This window comes from Chiloscyllium punctatum, chromosome 8 (genome assembly GCF_047496795.1).
Source record: "Chiloscyllium punctatum isolate Juve2018m chromosome 8, sChiPun1.3, whole genome shotgun sequence".
NCBI classification, from domain to species: domain Eukaryota; kingdom Metazoa; phylum Chordata; class Chondrichthyes; order Orectolobiformes; family Hemiscylliidae; genus Chiloscyllium; species Chiloscyllium punctatum.
The window spans coordinates 1,358,233-1,381,733 of NC_092746.1; the positions used below are offsets into that span (position 1 = coordinate 1,358,233).

Below are 23,501 nucleotides of genomic sequence, written 5' to 3' on the forward strand. Positions count from 1 at the left end.
TACCCAAGTATTCTAGTAAAATTTTAAATTTCATGTTGACTTTTCTAATCAGTAAATATTCACTATTGAATATATAAATTTAAACTACATTTTTTTAATTGCTGTAAAACTGATGAAAGAAGCCTCCTAAAAATTGTCAGGACAATCTTACAAATTTGCACTGGCACAGCACACCTTGGGAGTGCACATTAGAATTTTTGGATAAGGAGATTAGTGAATGTTATATTATGGCATAGATTGCAGACTTCACAGGCACTGTCCCTTTAAGACCATTACATAAAATCATAATATGTAACATCCCAGTGTAATGGAGTTGGTGCAGTACCTTTAGACAGCTAAATGTAACATCAGTAAGCACAGAACACAAACTAAAAGTAGATTATTTCCCCTCCCTGGTGTGGCTTGAACAATGGCAAGGAAGTTGGGAAAATACAAAGAGAATTCAAAAGTCAGTCTTGACATCGAGAAAATGTTTGGGGATTTCCCCCTTAAGCTTTAAATGGCACTTCTAGAACTCGCTATTCAGCAGCAGTTAACCTACTTCGAAGCATTAGTAGCTCATAAATAACTAAACTTGCTTTGTTTGTACACCACTTGCAATTCTCCTCTTCTTTCACAAGAAACCAGACAGGGTAAATTCACAAAATATAAATCAAAGTGGGTAACATTGGCTATAACTCAACAAGTACTTCTCCCATCTGACATTCAACTGCTTCTTCACAACAACCTCACTGCGTGGTCCATGCCTACAATTCACCTTGACACTTGGTCCACACAAGTTGGCATCGGTAAACCACCAGCCTCACTACATCATTATACCTGTACTCTTATACCACGTCAGTCCTTTAACTCTTTACTTATAGCTGAGGGGCACATATGACTTACATGCTTCTGTCAGTAACCTTGTACATAGGGATGCACCTCCATCGCCTGCATGGACATCGGATACATTTTTGGCTCTTATCTTGCCTTTTCAGCCCTCACTTATTTTGAGGTTATTCAAAGTTGCCAAACTCTGTCCATCCCTTACTATTTAAGTAGTGCACTCACTGATTCAGCTCCTAGCCTCTATGTGGCACACATTGCTTTTTAGTGCAGAGCAAGAGATGGACAGCTTGTTGCAGTTGGGTGCACTGAACAGTCAATGAGATTTGCATGTTGTTGCGTAATACCATACTTCAAAGTCAACTCTCCATGTGCAACATCGCCAGCATTTTACACAGCAAGCAAATATTCAAATGTGAAAGTCAAAAAGGAGTATAGTGGGACCAAGGGGCACTCTGGTCAGTCAGGGGATACTGTCACAATCAGTCAAGTGGCTCTTCCAATTCCACTTCAGGGAGTTTTCCTGATCAGTCAGGCATTTGGTCCTATCAGAGCTTGAGATTCCAAGCTTCTTGCAGTCCAGGGATAAGCCATGGTCAGTCCTACAGGCCAAATACAGCAAGTCCAGGAATTGTAGGTAGGTCAGTCAGGGTACTGTGGACACATTAGTCCAGGCTGTGGGAAGGACGGACTGCGCACAATAGAAGTAGATGAAAGGGCATTTAATGGTGATATAGGGGTATCAATGAGGTGAGGTGCCTCATGAGACTGAATAGGAAGTATAGAGGGCAGGAAGAGTTAGTGGTTTAGAAGAGTGAGGTAGGTGACTATGGGCATGGACATGTTACATGAGGTAGTGCGAGCTGTTATCCGTGAGACTTGGTGAGGTGCATGTGCAGTGGCAGAGATTGAATGAGTTGTGGCCTGTGAGTGTGAAGTAGAAGAGAGAAGATGGCTGCACCAATCCTTGCATGGTACAAATCATTGACCTTCTTCCTGCATTGCTGAACATCCAAGTTCATCTAAGACACAGCACTACACTGGGAGTGCAATTTAGCTCTAGGTCAGCTTACGGTATTGGCATGGCCTCCTTTGGCAATCTAAGGGAGAATGGATTACCCTTCTCTTCATCACATTATACCAACATCCTACTGTTCCCTGAAGGTGAAGTACAAAGCAACGTTACATTAGCTGTGTGACATGTCCTCGGTGATAAGGATCAAACACCACAGTGAGGGGATTTAAACTTCTGGAATAATAAGCAGCTGGGCTTTAAAGATGGCACCAGTGGTGTGAAAGCCAGAATATGTCAGCAGTGATGAGTTCATCTGTCTCTCTGGTTGCACAAATCCCACTAAAGGAAAAGTGCCTAAAAGCACAGCTCTAAGCCATGGTGCATTGAGCACCTTGAATCTCATTTGACAAAGCACTTTAGCTGGAAACAGGAGCATTTTCACCAAATGTCTAAATTGCGATAGTGTCCTCGTTAATTTCTAGTAATGTAAAACAGCTTCAGGACATCTGTTTTAACAAAAAACCCAACTCACTGGTATATTCTATGCAGACTAGCGTATAGTAAAGCAGAAACCACATCATGACAGCAGTGAACAGACACTAAAAGCTACTGAAAGCTCTATTGGGTGCTATATGCTGAAGAGGTGATGAATATGGTAGTTGAGAAGTCTTTTTTTCCTAATATTCGTCTATCAACTTGTGCAGGTTCAGAGATGAACAACTACAATTATAATCAAGACTAAAGTGCTCCATTTTAAACTGAAGGCTAAAAAAAAATGCTGAAGCACAATGAACACTCTACCCACTCTCTTTTAGAAAGATTAAACACCTGAGGTTGCTAATGAATTTATTTTTAAAATCAAAGGAACTTAAATGTTGAAAGAATAGCTTCAACTGAAGAAAACAATCTTGGAACAAAGTAGAGAAAATAGTCAATTCAATGTAGAGCTTTCGGCCAGTCAGACATACATTAACATATATATCACAAAACCTAAACTATATATACAAGTCTGTGATATTAGATATATTAATGGAATTCAAGATGTCAGTTTCAGCAATACCCTATCCTCGGAGGTATATTTTATGCAGACTAACATATTTAACATACTGGTAGGGAACACTCCTGTCTGTTGATTGTTGTGCGGTGCCCACTCATCTGTTGCCGTAGCCTTTGCTCGGTTTCCCCAATGTACCATGCCTCCGGGCATCCTTGCCTGCAGCATATGAGATAGACAACGTTGGCTGAGTCATGTGAGTGCACCTGGAAGTACTCAGGGATGCCCTCATAAGAACGGGGTACAATGCTCAACTCATCGACCACATGTTCCGACGTGTCACAGTGAGGAACTGTAATGACCTCCTCAGGAGACAGACACGTGCTGCAATCGACAGTGTACCCTTCGTTGTTCCATACTTCCCAGGAGCTGAAAAACTACACCATGTTCTTTGTGACCTGCAACACATTATCAATGAGGATGAGCACCTCACCAAGACCTTCCCCACACCTCCACTTTTTGCCTTTAAACAACCACCAAACCTCAAACAGATCGTTGTTTGTAGCAAGCTGCCCGGCTCTCAGGACAACTACAATTATAATCAAGACTAAAGTGCTCCATTTTAAACTGAAGGCTAAAAACAAAATGCTAAAGCACAATGAATACTCTACCCACTCTCTTTTAGAAAGATTAAACACCTGGGGTTGCTAATGAATTTATTTTTAAAATCAAAGGAACTTAAATGTTGAAAGAATAGCTTCAACCAAAGAAAACAATCTTGGAACATTAGAGAAAATAGTCAATTCAATATAGAGCTTTCGGCCAGTCAGACATACATTAACATATATATCCCAAAACCTAAACTATATATACAAGTCTGTGATATTAGATATATTAATAGAATTCAAGACGTCAGTTTCAGCAATACCCTATCCTCGGAGGTATATCCTGCCACAGTAGGGCCCTGCAAGACGTGTCAGAGTGTGGACATGGACACCACCATTACACATAGGGACACCTCCCACCATGTACGTGGAAGGTACTCATACGACTCAGCCACTGTTGTCTATCTCATACGTTGCAGGTAAGGATGCCCTGAGACATGGTACATTGGGGAAACCGAGCAGAGGCTACAGCAACGGATGAATGGGCACCACACAACAATCAACAGACAGGAGTGTTACCTCCCAATTGGGGAACACTTCAGCGGTCCAGGACATTTGACCTTGGACCTTCGGGTGCCCATCCTCCAAGGCGGACTTCAGGACAGGCATCAGCGAAAAGTGGCCGAGCAGACACTGATAGCTAAGTTTCATATCCATCGGGAGGGCCTCAACTGGGACCTTGGGTTCATGTCACACTACAGGTGACCACCATTGCACTAAACACATACACACACACCCACACACACACTCCTATACACATGGACACACATATACATAGACACTCACACACACCCTTACAGACACACACACTCCCACACTCACATAGGCATCCTCTCAGAGACTTAGACCACTCTACACTCATGCACACACACATATACACTCTCTTTCACAGACACTGACAATCCCCCACCCCAGACATGCACACACACACACACACACACTTCCACACTCACACATGCACCCCCTCACAGACGTAAGACACTCTACACTCACTACACATGCATATACACTCTCTCTCACACTCACAACCCCCAACCCAGACAGACACACACACACACAGACAGATACAAAGACCCACATGCACGCATATATTTTGTAGGGTGAATTTGTACTTGCAGAGTTACATTGTACTTTGCTCAAAATCTGCATGAATTCATGTAAAACTCTGTTATCTCACTTTTTAGATTAAAATCAATCTAAACATCATGGCATAGACAGAGAACACAGGGGGCCAACACCAACAACATATTGTCTAGCTAATACCAATTGTTACAGTTAACCTGAGAATGCAACTCTTAAAAAAAGGTTTTGTGATTTACACGTGAAAGAAGTGAAACTATCATGGTATTTGAACAGATTAAAACCTCAACAGACAATCAAGGTATTATTCAATGTATAATTTCAGTTACATCACACTATAAACTTTTGCTATAAATTCTGTGCCTTACAATTGTGTCCTCCACAACCACCTGATGAAGGAGCGACGCTCCGAAAGCTAGTGCTTCCAATTAAACCTGTTGGACTCTAACCAGGTGTTTTGTGATTTTTAATTTTGTACACCCCAGTCCAACACGGCATCTCCAAATCATGACCTTTTAAATGTGCTTTCTTTAAATGCTGCACTGAAAACCTTGTCTTGAAGCATGTATTTGGGATGCCCTGGCTAAGCGAAGAATTGGTGTTCAAATCCTTTCCTAAATCATTTGTTGAACTGAACGATATCCACCTCCACTGGGGAAGTGCTAAATTGAGGTTGGAGCATCTTTCTATAGTGAAAAGGGGAAAGAAAATGCATGAGTCATACTTCAATAATTAGAGCTGTTTCCTTGCTCTCAGTAACTAAGAAATTGTTGACAGCCCAGAGACATGTCATGCACTGACCTTCCAGACTTCAGGCATCAAGCCAAGTGGATGAAATCATCTTTCCCCAAATAAATCAGTCATTCCTTTATTAAGGCATGCAAGTGAAGTGATTGGATAGAGAGCGTAGTTTGTGTCCATACAGGAGAAAAAAAGTACCTTCTGTCTCAAGCTGTTGTCAGGAGTAAAACGAAAGAGTTCACTCTGAGCCTGCCCATCTGCAAACAAGCAATCTTACTCTTGGGAGAAATAGGAATGGCATTAGTGTAAGTCTATGAAAGCTGACATCAAGATGTTGAGAACTGGCTATCATGGTATTAATTGTTAGTTTCTAATATTTACTTCAACTAAAGGCTGCATCAACAAGGGACATTTTACCTTCTGAGCGAGATCAAAGGAATCTCTCTGACATTTGTCAAGATTTCCTGAACAAGATAAATAAATCATTAAGAGATTTTTTAACTGAAAAGATTCTATTTTAATGCCCCTGAAGTTTTCTCTTTCACTGGTCCCTTCTTACTTCCACCCTTCCACTCTTGCTGTTCATATTCTAATTTGTGAGTACTATTCATTCACTAATCTAGATAGGCCTCAGGTTCACCAATGCTTCAGTTTTAAAATAGTACAAAAGTATGACCAGGAAACATGTAGACAGTTATCACAACTTGTACCAAGACAAAACCTACAAGTCCAAGATTTTTGCATGAACAAATTATTACCCGCATACATAGTCTAGGTTTTGTGCTACAGGTGTTAATGCATATATGTAAAGCTGATTGATCAAAGGCTCTACATTTAATCGATTATATAGAGACAGTGACTGATGTGAGCTTGGCACTTCTATACCAAAACATCACATGTTGTGATCTCATGCGACTGTCTTAAAGATACACTTCCTGCATGGTCTGCAATTTATGCCATAAAACAATCATCCGTCCTTTAAAGAATGGGAAACCTTTTAGCATAACATGTACAAGGATATATATACATATATTGTGTCTATACAGTCATATAATGTTTTGGTGAATGTATGACATAGCCGGATCTGGTCATTATACAGTTGTCATGATTTAGCACTTATCCCCTTCTCTCCCTAATTCGGTACTTTGCCTCAGCTCTATGAGCCTTTGCAAGGTGCATCCCACTTTCTTTCACCCAAAATTGCAAGCTGTTGCTAAACCATCTAGATTCTAAGCTTGAGAATTCCCTCCCTAAATATGTACACGTCTCCAAATCTCTGCCATCCTCTAAAGTGCTACTTAACATTCCTTTTTGTGATCAAGCATTTGGTCACATGTCCTAATGTCTCTTTTATATGCTGACTGTTAGTTTATGTTTTGGTTTGTGTCTAGAAGGAGATGCCATGATCATCTTTATGGACTTGCAGTTAGTAATGAGGATGGACAAATATGATGGCCTTCCCAGAGATGCCAACATCCCATGAATAGATGAAAATAAGTAAAATGTGCTACTTTGACCCAACAGTCAGTCCTTCTATAATATGATGGTTGCTTCAGAAACAGCGCTTAAAAGTGTTGGCGAAGTATTCGCGTTATAGCCAACACATATTTTAAAAATTTGCGCTTTACAAATAGCATACGCAAATCATCAATCATGTTACAGTGAATTCGTGTTGAGGAACGATGCGCTATAGCAGAAGGACCTGAACTTCAAATCTTGGAGCCAGGCAAACCATTTGAAAATTACCAATAGTGTGACTGTTGAGGGAAATAATTATTCTTCCTCATCTACTTTATTTTCATATAGTTCTCCCCTACACAGCTTGCAGCTTCTTCGTCACATTCAGCAGGGTTCTGCGGAGATGGAGTAGTTCAGGAGGAAAATGGGGAAGAGTGTGATGATGGAAATAAGATTGTCACCGATAGCTGTATAAGTAAGTTGGTTAGCTTTATATTTTCAAAAAATTTCCTTCAGGTTTTCATTGGAAATGTACATCTGTGTGCCATCAATTTTATTTTTGGTCAGCTGAACTCAACGTATTAGGAAAAACAAACCTGTTAAAGCTGATTTTCTTGTAACTATCTTGCATACTGCCTGGACACTGATAACAAACTTGAAATCCTGAGATTGCCTGGATTTTCTCTTCAAATGTGTGCAAAAGACCTGGAAAAGGGCCATTTCCCTCAGTCAAAGGTTAACTTTAGAGGTGGTGGTAGGATAGCCAGTTGCAGCTGGAAAGTTGTACACAGGGACTACGTTGGAAGATGCAACAATACCCACCACTGACAACATGCTCCATGAAGTATTCTCACTGCCACTTATTATGCAATATGAGTGAACCAGACCCTTGGTCACCACAATGTCGATTTGCTGCCACCATTCTTCTTTAAGTTGGGGATCTACAGGCCTACTTCATCTAGTGAGAAAACACAAAGTTGTTGAGGTAGAAGAGACTTTTGTCTTAAACAAGATGTAGTTAACTCTAAGATATCAACAAGTTATAAGCAACATTGATAGACATTGTACTAAGGCTATGAAGAGACCTAAATGGGAGGTCTATCTCCTTCAAGATGCAGAGCTGTACCACAACCAAAGTCATTATGGCATCATGTTGGAGGAGTTTAATGCATTCCTCAACATCAACCCTTTTCGGAGCCAAACATCTTATACAACAGAAAGGACCATCAGTAGCCAGAAGGTCCAGATTTGATACTGAATTGAGAAAGGGGTGGTGGTGGGATGTTCTAAACATAAAAGATTTGACTGTACCTTGCCCCATTGTAATTCTCTATCTGGGCTATATTTTTTCCTGGTGCAGACAAGGCTCACCCTAATATCTACAAAGCGCCAAATATCTGAAGAAAACAGTGCAGGAGAACGTGGTAGGATCTACACCCTCTTTCTGACCATTGCGCCCAGAGAATTGTGTATTTTATGAGGAAAAGTGAGGAAAATAATCCCTGTCTCTTGCAAACTAAGGATCTGAATCAAACCAAGTTTAATATTGTCCTTGGCTTAGTGACTTCAAAATAGCCAGCCAAATGGGCAAGGAGATATTAACAGTTGAGGAATGATACTGGATTGAGAAACTACATTTTATTGCCAGTCTGTGGTAATGTTCTTGCCAGAAAGCTGCTGCAGTCAGCAAAACAATATCAAATTAATTTTACAGACATATACGTGGAGTTCTATTAACAGTCATGTCCAAGAAAATCTTGTAATTAGTGCCATAGATACAGACAGCTCCAAAATCTTGATGTCCAATTATATAATTTCTGAAAAATTGGGAGTGAAAAGTAATATTTAATAATTAATCATTAATTCTCTCGTATGACTTCAATAATTGTTTCCTATCTTTGCTTGCAACCAGTGAACACACAAGAAGTATAGTGCATTACATATTTTTTTCTTTGGAAAATAAAATATGTCAATTCTGTTAATTAATGTTGAAAAAACTGTGCAGATTATACTTTCTAGTTTATATGTGTATTGATATTATAAATTGAAAAGTAGACTTTTAAATGCAATATAATGGAAACTACCAGCATTACTAACAATGCCACTTGCCAGTCAGAGTAAAAATAGTAGGCTATGTTGGTTGAAGACATGGCTAAAAAGATGGTGTGAGGGGGGAAGGTTTCAGATTCCTGGGGCAATTAGACTGGTTCTGTGACCAAGGCAAACTAGGCGGGTTACACCTGGGTAGGGCCAGGACTGATGCCCTAGTGGGGAATATCTGCTAGAGTAGTTCTGGAGGGTTTAAACTAAATTGGCAGGGGGAATCAAAAACAAGAACAAAAGACAAAGAGGAATAAGAGAAATGATATGCGGAGGAATCAATGGCCAAAATCAAATAAGTCAAAAATAATGGAAATGGAACAAAGCCTGTTAAAAAGATATGCCTTAAGGCTTTATGCCTAAAAACACAGAGCATTCAAAATAAAGTGGATGAATTATTCACACAAATAAATGTAAATGGGTATGATATAGTTGGGACTATGGAAACATAGTTGTGGGGTGATCAGGAATGGGAACTGAACATCTGGGGGTATTCAGTATTTAAGAAGGACAGAAAAAAAGGAAAAGGCAGTGGTTAAAAAGGATATAAACACAATATTGAGTAAAAATATTAGCTCAGACAATATAGAATCTTTGTGGGTTCTATATTTCTCAAATACCAAGAGGTAAAAACATTAGTGGGGTGGCATATAGACTACCAAAGTGTAGTGTTGATATCGGGAATGGCGTTAAACAGGAAATCAAGGGAGCAGGCACTAAAGGAGCATTTGTCGTTATGGATGATTTTAGTGTACGTATAGCTCTGGCAAATCAAATTAGTCAAATATCGTAGAGGAGAAATTCCTCGAGTGTACATGGGATGGTTTTCTGGACTAACACATTGAGAACCAACTAAAGCACAGGCCATGTTAGTTTGGGTATTATGAGAAAGGAATAATTAGCGATGTAGCTGTGAAAGATCCTTTGGGGACGAGCAACTATAATATGATAAAAGTCTTATTCAACACGGAGACTAAGTTAGTTACTTCAGAGTATAGGGTCCTAAAACTTAATAAGAGAAACTACATTGATATGATGTATGAATCGGCAATGATGGATGGGGAAATGTTACTGAAAAGAGTGACGATGGCAAAAACTCAAAGGCGAATAGGTTAATGACAAAAATTGTTTATTCCCATCAGGCACAAGACTACACAGAGAACAGTGGCCAAACCATGGGTTATGAGGAAAGTTAGAGATAGTATTAGATACAAAAAAGAGGCATCCAAATTGACAAAAATAAAAGCAATAGACCTGAGGATTGGCAACAGTTGAGAAGTCAGCAAAGGAGGACCAAGGGATTGATTAAGAATGGGAAAAATACAAAAGTGAGCTTGCGTGGAACATAACAATTGACTGTAAAAGTTTCTATAGGTATGTAAAGAGAAAAAGATTGATGAAAACTAATATAGGTTCCTTACAGTCAGAAATCGGGGAATGGGCAAGAGGTATTCTGCAAAATGGTCACCCAACGCAGACTGTACGACCGCTTTGCAGAACGCCTCCAGTCAGTGCACAAGCATGACCCTGACCTTCCCGTAGCCGGTCATGTTAACACAGTGTCCTACTCACATTCTCACTTATTTGTCCTTGACATGCTGCAATGCTCCAGCGAATCACAGCGCAAACTGGAGGAGCAGCACCTCATCTTCAAACTAGGCAGTTACAACCTTCTGGGCTCAGTTTTGAGTACAACTCTGACAAATTGTGAACCCATTCCTTCCCTTCCTTTTAGCTTTGCTTGTTGCATTCTCTGTCACCATGTTCTCTCTCCCCTCCCCTCAAACCAGTGGGACAGTCTGTTCTCTAATGCAGTTAGACACTGCATTGTTCTGCCATTCTCTCATTTTGATCATTTAATCTGCACTATCAACACCCTTTCTCCCTCAACATTCCTACCCTGCCCCCTCATTACATAAATACTTCCCCCTTCACACTTCAGCTCTGATGAAGAGTCATCCAGACTTGAAATGTTAGCTTGCTTTCTTTCCATGGATGCTCTCTGAGCCATTGTGACCTCCATCATTTTTTGTTGTCAGTACAGATTCCAGCATCTGCAGTAATTTCCTCCTCAGAAAAATTGTATGTTGCCCTTCACAGTAAGAGGCGAAAAGTGTGGCGCTGGAAAAGCACAGCCAATCAGGCAGCATCTGAGGAACAGGAGAATCAATGTTTCAAGCATAAACTCTTCATCAGGAATGTGGGGAGTAGGGGGGAAGGGGGTTGAGAGATAAATAAGAGGGTGGGGGTGGGGCTGGTTGGAAAGGTAGCATGGAAGGCAGGTGGGGGTGATGGTGATAGATCAGAGTGGAGGGTGGACTGGATAGGTGGGAAGGAAGATAGACAGGTAGGACAGTTCAAGAGGGTGGTGCCGAGTTGGAGGGTTGGTTCTGGGATAAGGTGGGATGAGGGGAGATGAGGAAACTGGTGAAATCCACATTGATCCAGTGTGGTCACAGGGTCCCAAGGCGGAAGATGAGGCGTTCTTCCTCCAGGCATCGGGTGGCTTGGATTTGGTGGTGGAGGAGGCCCAGGACTTGCATGTCCTTGACGGAGTGGGAGGGGGAGTTGAAGTGGTCAGCCACAGAGTGGTAGGGTTGTTTGATGCGTATGTCCCAGAGATGTTCCCTGAAACATTCCGCAAGTTGGCATCCTGTCTCTCCAATGTAGAGGAGACCACATCGAGAGCAACAGACACAGTAGATGAGGTTGGTGGATGTGCAGGAAAATGTCTGCCGGATGTGGAAGGATACTTTGGGGCCTTGGATGGAGGTGAAGGGGGAGGTGTGGGCGCAGGCTTTACACTCCTTGTGGCAACAAGACAAAGTGCCGGGAGAGGAGGGTGGTTTGGTTGGGGGGAGCGTGGACCTAATGAGGAAGTCACAGAAGGAGTGGTCTCTGCGGAATGCTGAAAGGGGTCAGGAGGGAAATATATCTCTGGTGGTGGGATCTGACTTAAGGCAGTGGAAATGGCAGAGGATAGCTCCACCGTCCATTCCGAACTATCACCAACACACCCCAAACTGCATCGCCCTATCGCCTTCCAAGATATCTTCCCCCAGCCTCACCCCCACCCCCACATTTATCTCTCATCCCCCTTCCCCCCTCCACCCCCACCTCCCCACATTCCTGATGAATGGCTTATGCCCAAAACATTGATTCTCCTGCTCCTCGGATGTTGCCTGACCTGCTGTGCTTTTCCAGTGCCACACTTTTCGACTCTAATTAGATTAGATTAGATTACTTACAGTGTGGAAACAGGCCCTTCGGCCCAACAAGTCCACACCGCCCCGCCGAAGCGCAACCCACCCATACCCCTAAATTTACCCCTTACCTAACACTACGGACAATTTAGCATAGCCAATTCACCTGACCTGCACATCTTTGGACTGTGGGAGGAAACCGGAGCACCCGGAGGAAACCCACGCAGACACGGGGAGGACGTGCAAACTCCACACAGTCAGTCGCCTGAGGCAGGAAATGAACCCGGGTCTCTGGCGCTGTGAGGCATCAGTGCTAACCACTGTGCCACCATGCCGCCCATAATCTCCAGCAGCTGCAGTCCTCACTTTCTCCTATTCACAGTGAGAGGATTTGAGTACAGGAACAAGGATGTCTTGCTGCATTAAACAGGACATTAGTGAATACGCACTGGAATATTGTGTGCAGTTTTGGTCGCCTAAGCTGAGGATGGATGCTCTTGCTATATGGGATCCCCACCACGGTCCTGAGGAAGAGTTACACCAGAAACATTGACTTCTCCACCTCCAGATGCTGCCTGGCTTGCTGTGTTCATCCAGCCTCCTGCTTGTCTATATAGGATGTGCAGCGAAGGTTTACTGAATTGATTCCTGACATGGTAGGACTGATATATGAGGGGAGGTCGAGTCAGTTCGGATTATGTACACCAGAGTATGGAAGAGGAGGATCACATAGATACCTATAAAATTCTAACAGGACAAGACAGTTTAGATGCAGGGAGGATGTTTCCAATGGAGCTAGGAGCATAGTTTAAGGATAATAGGTAAACCTGTTCGGATTGAGGTGAGAAGAGGTGTCTTCACCAGAGAGTGAAGGACTCAGTACCACAGAAAGTAGTTCAATCCAAAACGTTGTGTTTTCAAGAAGGGAGTAAACATAGCTAAAGGGATCAAGGGATCTGGTAGGAGGGTGAGATTAGAATATTAAGCTTGGGATCAGCCATGATCATATTGAATGATGGAGCATGCTCAAAAGGTCAAATGTCAAGGGTGTGGTGCTGAAAAAGCACAGCAGGTCAGGCAGCATCTGAGGAGCAGGAAAATCAACGTTTCGGACAAAAGCCCTTCATCAGGAAGGGCTTTTGCCTGAAACATTGATTTCCCTGCTCCTCAGATGCTGCCTGACCTCCTGTGCTTTTCCAGTACCATACTCTTGACTCTAATCTCCAGCATCTGCAGTACTCACTTTTGCTTCGAAGGGTCAAATGGCCAATTCCTGCACCCATTTTCTATATTTCTATAAAACAGGATTGCTGATCTGTGTCATGGACATCTAAAAATACAATTGTTGTTTTGCTGCATTGTTACAGATTGTAAGCAAGCCTACTGTGGAGATGGATATGTGTGGAAGGGATTTGAAGAATGTGATGGTAAAGATTTTGGTTACCAAACCTGTAAAACCTATCTTCCCGGGTAAGTTCATTTAAAGATTGTGTGTTGATGCCCTATATAGAGTCGCTTCTTGAAGCAATCTCTGATAAGGAGTACATCTGTCTAGAATTTTTGTTTTGAAAAGACTTCAAAAGAAACTAAATAAATATCTTTCAAGATATTCTTAACCAACCTGTTCTGGCATGTTATGAGACATTTGAAGAGTGTGGTGCTATGTTATGACACATGTTTAGGTTCAATGGGGCTTTCTGTCCCATAGGTACAAATAACAATGAACAAAGAAAATTACAGTGCAGGAACAGGCCCTTTGGCCCTCCAAGCCTGTGCTAATTCAGATCCTCTGTCTAAACCTGTTGCCTATTTACTAAAGATCTGTATCCACATAGATACAGCTACATTCACAATATAAGTAGCCACATTATCAGTACACCGCAGGAACCCTCATTACTTGCTACACTTCCTTTTTGTGCACAGAGAGCTGCAACAAGACTTCTGTCAACAGCAATTTGTAAACATCAAGTAGAAAGGCCACAAGAGTGGTCCAGGTGAATGATCTCATTCCCCTCCCATTGATCTCTCCACTCCCGAGGTTCCTAGCCTCATTCCTGATGAAGGGATTTTGCCTGAAACATCGATTTTCCTGCTCCTCAGATACTGTCTGACCTGCTGTGCTTTTCCAGCACCACTCTAATTTTGACTGTCATCTCCAGCATCTGTAGTCCTCACTTCTGCCCAGGTGAATGAAATGCCTATCAGTTAGCCACTCATCTAATGAAGGGTGCAGACAAAGAATAGCCATCGTCACCTTCTGTGTACTGATTGATTAATTGTGCATTTCCAATACTAAGTAATTCCCATTTATTTTGGATTTATGGATTTTCTGTTTATCCTTTCCATTTTTGTTTGCATTTTGATTGTGGATAACAGCTGTTTGCTATTATCTAGTCCAGATTTTTTGTGTATGCAGTCCTTTATGTAAGAAGATATAAACTCTCTTGTTCCCTCTTTGTGTTGTATTTGTTTGCTTTAGATCTTTTGGGGATCTGAAATGTACATCATATTGTTACATTGACTCCACGAGCTGTCGGTATTTCACATGAGACTATGAAAAATGGCTGCTGGGACATGTCTCGTTGAAACAAATTCATCTGGTGCTATCACAGAACCAACAGGTTTGGGCTGCACATACACTTCCTCTGTTCAATATAACCATAACCAGCAGCTGGAAGACTTTTAGATAGTCAGGATTCATTTCAAGTGATTATCTGGATGGCAATTTGGACCATTGCATTTTGTCTTAAAATTAAAGCAACGTCAACTACAAAGATACGAAAAGGATGCTATTTGATTTCCACTGAGACCTTTAAAGTGTACATATGTACATATACATACATATTACACATATGTGTGTATATATAATATATAATATATTACATAGCCGTGTCTAAAGACTGCTCATCTGCGTTTGACAATTCTCAGGCAGAAATATCAAAGATGTGATATTGTTCCGCAAGAGACTGGAGTCAAAACTGCCATACCTCGACTGTACACTGTTAGTGACTACCGTAGTTTTGTACCTGGACTTACTCAAGGAACTGACTGGCCGAATTCTTGGTGCTGTGTTGATACAGTGAAAACAGGAAAATGACAAGAATTCAGTCGCTGAAATGTGAACTACTATTTATTGTATTTGCATGGATATTATGCACAAAGAAGCAAACTGCAAAAATCACTCTTCCGTGTCTTGATTGCTCTTGGCTCAATCAGCTATTATATTATAGGGTGTCATGTTCTTAGGACACACACACACACACACACACACACACACGCACACACACACACACGCACACCATCCTACTCATGTCTGATATTTGGATAATAGAACATAGAAGAATACAGCGCAGTACAGGCCCTTCAGCCCTCGATGTTGCGCCGATCAAAGCCCACCTAACCTACACTAACCCACTATCCTCCATATACCTATCCAATGCCCGCTTAAATACCCATAAAGAGGGAGAGTCCACTACTGCTACTGGCAGGGCATTCCATGAACTTACGACTCGCTGAGTGAAGAACCTACCCCTAACATCAGTCCTATATCTACCCCCCCTTAATTTAAAGCTATGCCCCCTTGTAATAGCTGACTCCATACGTGGAAAAAGGTTCTCACTGTCAACCCTATCTAACCCCCAAATCATCTTGTACACCTCTATCAAATCACCCCTAAACCTTCTTTTCTCCAATGAAAACAACCCCAAGTGCCTCAGCCTTTCCTCATAGGATTTTCCTACCATACCAGGCAACATCCTGGTAAACTTCCTCTGCACCCGTTCCAGTGCCTCCACATCCTTCCTATAGTATGGCGACCAAAACTGCACACAATATTCCAGATGAGGCCGCACCAGAGTCTTATACAACTGCAGCATGACCTCAGGACTCCGGAACTCAATTCCTCTACCAATAAAAGCCAGTACGCCATATGCCTTCTTCACTGCACTATTTACCTGGGTGGCAACTTTCAGAGATCTGTGTACATGGACACCAAGATCCCTCTGCTCTTCCACACTACCAAGTAGTCTACCATTAGCCCAGTAATCCATCTTTTTATTACTCTTACCAAAGTGAATCACTTCACACTTAGCTACATTGAACTCCATTTGCCACCTTTCTGCCCAGCTCTGCAGCTTCTCTATATCCCGCTGTAACCTGCCATATCCTTCCTCACTGTCTACAACTCCTCCGACTTTCGTATCATCCGCAAACTTGCTCACCCAACCTTCTAACCCTTCCTCCAGGTCATTTATAAAAATGACAAACAGCAATGGTCCCAAAACAGATCCTTGCGGAACACCGCTAGTGACGGCACTCCAAGATGAACCTTTGCCATCAACTACTACCCTCTGTCTTCTTCCAGAGAGCCAATTCCTAATCCAAACCTCCAACTCACCCTCAATGCCATATCTCTGTATTTTCTGCAGTAGCCTACCATGGGGGACCTTATCAAACGCCTTACTAAAATCCATATATACCACATCTACCGCTTTCCCCTCATCTACCTCCTTCGTCACCTTCTCAAAGAATTCAATAAGGTTTGTGAGGCACGACCTGCCCTTCACAAAACCATGCTGACTATCCTTGATCACATCATTCTTATCCAGATGTGCATAAATCCTATCCCTTACAATTCTCTCTAAGACTTTGCCCACAACAGAAGTGAGACTCACTGGCCTATAGTTACTAGGATTATCCCTACTCCCCTTCTTGAACAAGGGAACCACGTTTGCTAGCCTCCAGTCCTCTGGCACTACTCCTGTCGACAAAGAGGACACAAAAATCAAGGCCAATGGCTCTGCAATCTCCTCCCTTGCTTCCCAGAGAATCCTAGGATAAATGCCATCAGGCCCAGGGGACTTATCTATTTTCACCCTTGCCAGAATTTCCAACACCTCTTCTCGACATATCTCAAAGCCATCCATTCTACTTATTCGTGCCTCAGTATTCATAACTTTCCTTCAAAACAACGAATAATGCTACAAATCTACCAACTAAGCCAAATGGTTGCCAGCTGAAGCTGGGCTGTAACATATACTGCACAGAAAAGATTTGATGCTTGGGTAAATGTGAGTGGTGACAGATGTAGCAAAGGATAGTTGGCTTTCTTTTGCTTCTCAGAGAATTTTTCATTTTGAATACAAATAATGTTCAGCAGAATGTGTAATTTCATTCTTAAAATGCTCCATGCCAGAGTGTAGTATTCACCTATCACTTATTTTATATTTCCTCACATTGTTTGTGAGTGTGTGTTGGAGTCAGACAGACACAAAAGGAATCCGTTGGGTCCAGTCAATCTCATTTCCTTGCTATATTCCTGTGCATTTATCCATCCTGTTATCTAATGGGCAGTGAGTTACAGAGGTGTGTAAAATGGTTCTTCCTCACAATAAGCTGTATCACTTGCCCAAGACTTTATACTTGTGCCACTTAGTCCTTATCCCATCCACTAAGGTGAATAGCTTTTCTTTGTCTACTTTATCTAAACCTGTTGTTATCTTGTACGCTTCTAATCATGTTCCTCCTCCTCAATCTCATTTGCTCCAAGCCTCTCCAGGACGACCAGTAGCCTGTATTCTGGTAAATCTCTGGACCATCTTAAGGACCATCACATCCCACAGTGCTGACACAGTACTCTAGTGCACAGAGTGTTGGCTGTAAGTGCAAGAAGAATGATGCACAAACAGCCTCTTCCTCCCTTTACTGGCATTTTCATTCTTCCTACAGTTAAACTAAGTTTAAAAAAAAATTATGTTTGACATGGTACATTGCCTTGCATTCGGAGCTGAATCTGACACCTTCCCCAAGTCCTTCCTCATACTCAAACATCTCTCTCTCTCTCATACACACACACACACACACACACAGTGGCAGTACATAAATGGATGAATAGATAACGTGCATGAACTATAGATATCACAAGCAATAAGCTGGCATAAGTGGATATGATGAAGGGCTTTTGCCCGAAACGTCGGTTTCGCTGCTCCTTGGATGCTGCCTGAACTGCTGTGCTCTTCCAGCACCACTAATCCAATAAGTGGATATCAGTCTGCCACTAGAAATGTATATAGTATATAGTATATGTATATGGTCATTGTGGTTAAAATGTGATTGTTTTATCCACTAGCTTTCACAAGAATTGTCGCTATAATACATGTAACGTTGCATGTCCATAACATTAGAATTTATAATCAGTATAAATAAAGTGGACTCAATGATATTGTGTGTTTCTCATTCAAAAGTTCTGTGGAGTATATAAGCGAGTTCTAATAAAGATTACTATGCCAACAGAGCTTAACTAGCTCCAGCGTACATAATATAAGTAGTACATATCCATAATTGGAAATTCTAGGCTGGCCTGAAACTAGGCCTTAGGCCTCACTGACATTATTTGAGAGCACTGCCATTGCCTGCTGTCAACTTCTCCCTTTGAAATGGTGACTTCCAGATCACATGTCCCCTTGTCAGTAACTCAAAAAGCATTCTGCAGGTGGAGGTGAGAAACAAAACCTGGTACAGACTCCACTGATTGTCAACCAATGATGCAGTTATGTGGAATGCTAGAGCCAGACTTGAGTCCCACAAGAGTGGAAGGTCATGCTCTCCCAGCAGCTCTGATGGTGACAGCTGCTATGAACTTCAATGTGATTGGCTCCCTCCAGGGGGCGATGGGTGACTTGTGTAGGATCTCTCAATGCACCCACACATGCCTCAGGAAAGAGGCCGATGTTATCTTTACATTGTCACATCAGTTCATTTGGTTTCTCAGTGGCAAGGTTAATGCTGCAGCCTGGGCAGTAGCATCTGGAAATGTAACTGGCATCCCCCTTCAGGTGAAGGGTGCCATTGACTGCACACACGTGGCACTGGGAGGGCTGTTTCACAACACTGCAGGAAGGGGTCCATTCGATTAATTTTCAGGCGATCGGCAGCTGCCAAGACTCTGACATCCTGGAGAACTCTGGTGCATCTGTTGCGATTGAGGGGTCATGTGCCTTACAAAGCTGTTTACTGGGTGAGGAGAATAACCCTGTGCAACCATGGCTCATGGCATCATTGCAGCATCCCTGACCATGCTGTAACAGCCAGTAGGGCTGCTGAAGATGTGGTATCGCTGCTTGGACTGGTGGGGGAGCCCTGCAACTTATTCCAGAAAGAATGTCCCATACCACTCTGTGCAGGTGATGTACTTGAGGTTGAGGAACTGAGGGAACAGGGGCTGACCTCCAAGGAGGAGGAGGAGGACAACACTGGGGACTGAGGAAGCTCTTGTCTATGACAGAGCTCAGCAGCATCGGGTGCTACAAGGTAGAGAAGAGCTGCCTGACACCAGGTTCCAGTTGATAACAGCTTCGTGCAGAAGAGCATTGTAGATTGCAAAATAATCATTGGTAATGATGCCAGCATTTGATTTGCATTTTGAGGCAAACTTAGCAAAATAACAAAAAAAAATTGCTGGGTAACTATTTGAATAACATGTCAAAATTATGCAGAGTTTCTGACTCTAACTCCGAGAGCAAGGGAAATTGTCCATCTGTAACCAAAACATTCTGGATAATTCCCATGGGCGTCAGTGCACTAGGGCTGGTGTGCAGCTTCAGTTATATGTCCAATTTCTGATGGTCAGGATAGTGGAAGATTTGGCCTATTCTTTTTTTTAATTAGAACTGGAACTGTCCCATATCCAGTGGATTTTTCTTGCATTATAGTTGTATGAGCCTCAGTGTGGAATGCTTTATTAACTTTGTTTTTTTTCAATCTAAGAAGGCTGCATTCATGTCTTATCCCCACTTGCTCTGATTATGGGGGAGCTCTCCCTGAATTAATAAACTCCTTTCAGTGATGACACTGATGCAATGGCATAAGGTAGCGGGTTCATTTTGCCTGTTTAAAACATGGTTGTGAAAGTTGTGCTCTGTCACCCTGTGAGATATCACAGTATTATGTAGTGCTATTATACTTAAAAACTGCTTTTGAGTAAGGAAACTGGTCTCCTGGTATTCCTATTCCCATTTACAATTCTATCTGCTATTTGTTATTTATCAATAACAACTCAGAAGTAGAACTACATATGCCCTTAATAAATGATGTCACTATAACTTTAGCAGTTTATGTTTCTAACTACAGTTAATTGAGTTTTTTGAGGAAGTAACAAAGAGGATTGATGACGGCAGAGCTGTAGATGTGATCTATATGGACTTCAGTAAGGCATTCGACAAGGTTCCCCATGGGAGACTGGTTAGCAAAGTTAGATCGCACGGAATACAGGGAGAACTAGCCATTTGGATACAGAACTGGCTCAAAGGTAGAAGACAGAGGGTGGTGGTGGAAGGTTGTTTTTCAGACTGGAGGCCTGTGACCAGTGGAGTGCCACAAGGATCGGTGCTGAGTCCTCTACATTTTGTCATTTACATAAATGATTTGATGCGAGCATAAGAGGTACAATTAGTAAATTTGCAGATGACACCAAAATTGGAGGTGTAGTGGATAGTGAAGAGGGATACCTCAGATTACAACAGGAGATAGGCCAATGGGCTGAGAAGTGGCAGATGGAGTTTAATTCAGATAAATGTGAGGTGCTACATTTTGGGAAAGCAACTCTTGGCAGGACTTATACACTTAATGGTAAGGTCCAAGGGAGTGTTTCTGAACAAAGAGACCTTGGAGTGCAGGTTCATAGCTCCTTGAAAGTGGAGTCGTAGGTAGATAGGATAGTGAAGAAGGCGTTTGGTATGCTTTCCTTTATTGGTCAGAGTATTGAGTACAGGAGTTGGGAGGTCATGATGCAGCTGTACAGGACATTGGTTAGGCCACTGTTGGAATATTGTGTGCAATTCTAGTCTCCTTCCTATCGGAACAATGTTGTGAAACTTGAAAGGATGTTGCCAGGGTTGGAGGATTAGAGCTATAAGGAGAGGCTGAACAGGCTGGGGCTGTTTTCCCTGGAGTGTCAGAGGCTGAGGGGTGACCTTATAGAGGTTTACAAAATTATGAGGGGCATGGATAGGATAAATAGAGAAAGTCTTTTCCCTGGGGTGGGGGAGTCCAGAACTAGAGGGCATAAGTTAAGGGTGAGAGGGGAAAGATATAAAAAGAGACCTAAGGGGCAACGTTTTCACACACAGGGTGGTACGTGTATGGAATGAGCTGCCAGAGGAAGTGGTGGAAGCTGGTACAATTGTAGCATTCAAGAGGCATTTGGATGCGTATATGAATAGGATGGGTTTGGAGGGATATGGGCCGGGTACTGGCAGGTGGGACTACATTGGGTTGAGATATCTGGTCGGCATGGACGGGTTGGACTGAAGGGTCTGTTTCCATACTGTACATCTCTATGACTCTACAGCTGATACGAAACACCTTTGTGTTCCCATTCAGCTTTGTTGACTAACTATAATAAGTCAGGGTAATGTCTTTTATGTTTCTCAATTTGTGTGCTTCACAATGACAAGTTTTACTGAAGAATGATGCGGGCAATGTTCAAAAAATAAACTAAAATTCAATTTATGTAGAAAAGCCAGTAAAAAAAAGAAATTAAATTAGGAAATGTCTCAATGTCTCCAGCAGTCATAATTTTAAGTACGAAATGAAAACAAAAAGTGACATGAATATTTTGTTCCATAGTTAGGTCATTCTTCCTGCTTGCCACAATGTAAACTAAATAAATAAGTGAAACTGTTGTTCTCAGAAAAGACTCTGACTCGTTGGATGGCAAATGCCAAAGAATTTTGTCGGGTGACAGTTTATGACAGAATGCTAATTTCTTTGTCATTTTCAACACTCGAATGTTTTGCTTGACTTGTAAAATTTGTAATGTTTGCTTAGCTAGTTATAGACTGTTTGTTTTATTTAACTTACTTTTCTAATCAACCTGTTCAGTGATGTTATTACACACCTCGGGAATAGGTGGGACTTGAACCCAGCCCTGCTGATCCAGTAGTAGAGGCATTACCAAGAGGCCTTTATAGAACATTTAAGATCAGAAAAGATAATTATCTTCAAATGTTTTAAATTGGATGTCTGAAAAGGCAACACTGGAAATGTGAGGATTTTAATTATGTGTCAAGTACATTTTGGAAAATTTTGATATTTTTCACCAACTAATATTGAGAGAGGGTAACCTGACATCTGAAAATGAAATTCACTAGGGTGGGTGATGTTATTTCATTTTAGAAAATATTTTTTCATATATTTCTCAGGATCTGTCTGGCTGCGCCTCAGCATTCTATAGTACTCCAACATTCAATAGCACACAGTGTTAGTGGCAAAATAGCCAACACTCATCCTCTGCTTTTAAACTTTTCTCTTGGATCTTGATCCTTGCTGAGAACATCCAAGAGAAGCACTGACCATAACTTTTGGAGCTAGTTCACAAAACGTCAGATATAAGAAATTTGTGACCTTCCTACTGTTATGGAAATTGAACTCTCTTGACGTTTCACCCTTTCCAATTATAAACTTTATATTCTTACCTTTCTTCCTGGTGCCAGTCAACAACCCCACTACATATGGAGAAGACAACCTTGATGAAGCCAACTTCGTCTCTCCTCATCCACTTTGTGGCTATAAGACTAAGTCGTCCACTAAACTATGCTTATTTTATCGAAAATGGCAATGTTACAATGCATCCTCAAATGAATATAAGACCCCAGATATTGCGGTCAGCAATGAAGCAAAGTTGGCAGCATTAACTATGTGGTAGGCTAACGTGGGAGCTTGTACTTTGAGCTTCAGCATGGACCAATCAAAGAGATGACTGGGGTGTTGTGCTGATGAGATGCTATTTCGGTGAAGCCAAACTCCCAATGATGTCTCAAGCTGAGGCCTGTCTTAAACTCATTGATGGACTCTGAATTAATGGCCTGTCTGCAAGCATATGGTGAGTGATTCTTGAACATTTTCAATCTTTGATTTGTTTATTGCAGCCAGAACCCAACCAGATTCTCCTGGCTCTGTGCCTAGCCTTGTAGCTCTACCATGTCACAATGCTACCACTGCCAGCTCAGCACTCCGACTATTCACCTCACTCTATTCCCTCCCGTTTCTACTCTAACATCACTGGGACTGCAGTGACATGGTGGGGAGGAACAGTGGGTATGGTGAGGGATTGTTGGGTTGACTGGACATGGGGGAAAGTTGAACTAGAGGAGCTAGCAGGGGTAGAAAAGGCTGTGGTGCTGGGAAAGCAAGATGCGGCTGAACCTAGGGTGAAAGAAGGTGATGGCAGGAGCAAAATAATAGGAATCAGGAGAGAAACAAAGCTAGAGATACCGAGAGGGAAGCTAAGAGCTACTCATTGTAAGTATCAGGACAGGGGAAGTATTTGTGTTGATGGGGGACTTGCCCAGAACTTTTTCAGACTCACTGCAACTTCCAGACTCAAGTGTTGACCACCCCAGGTGTTGAGGTGCCACTGTCAT

The 23,501-nt window shown here is 42.0% G+C and overlaps 1 protein-coding gene across 7 annotated transcripts in view; it reads left to right on the forward strand.

Annotated features, from left to right (window-relative positions):
- Positions 1-16,004, forward strand: part of colq (collagen-like tail subunit (single strand of homotrimer) of asymmetric acetylcholinesterase) — a 116,096-nt gene extending 100,092 nt beyond the window's left edge. For 5 of the 7 annotated variants that reach the window (XM_072575017.1, XM_072575014.1, XM_072575013.1 and 2 more), the window contains 3 exons: positions 7,127-7,253; positions 13,449-13,551; positions 14,561-16,004. In XM_072575017.1, coding sequence (XP_072431118.1) covers positions 7,127-7,253; positions 13,449-13,551; positions 14,561-14,630 — 300 coding nt within the window. In that variant the 3' untranslated portion in view covers positions 14,631-16,004. The remainder of the gene's footprint in view (positions 1-7,126; positions 7,254-13,448; positions 13,552-14,560) is intronic. The other 2 variants (XR_011961254.1, XM_072575012.1) reach the window with 2 other exon arrangements.
- Positions 16,005-23,501: the final 7,497 nt, after the last annotated feature.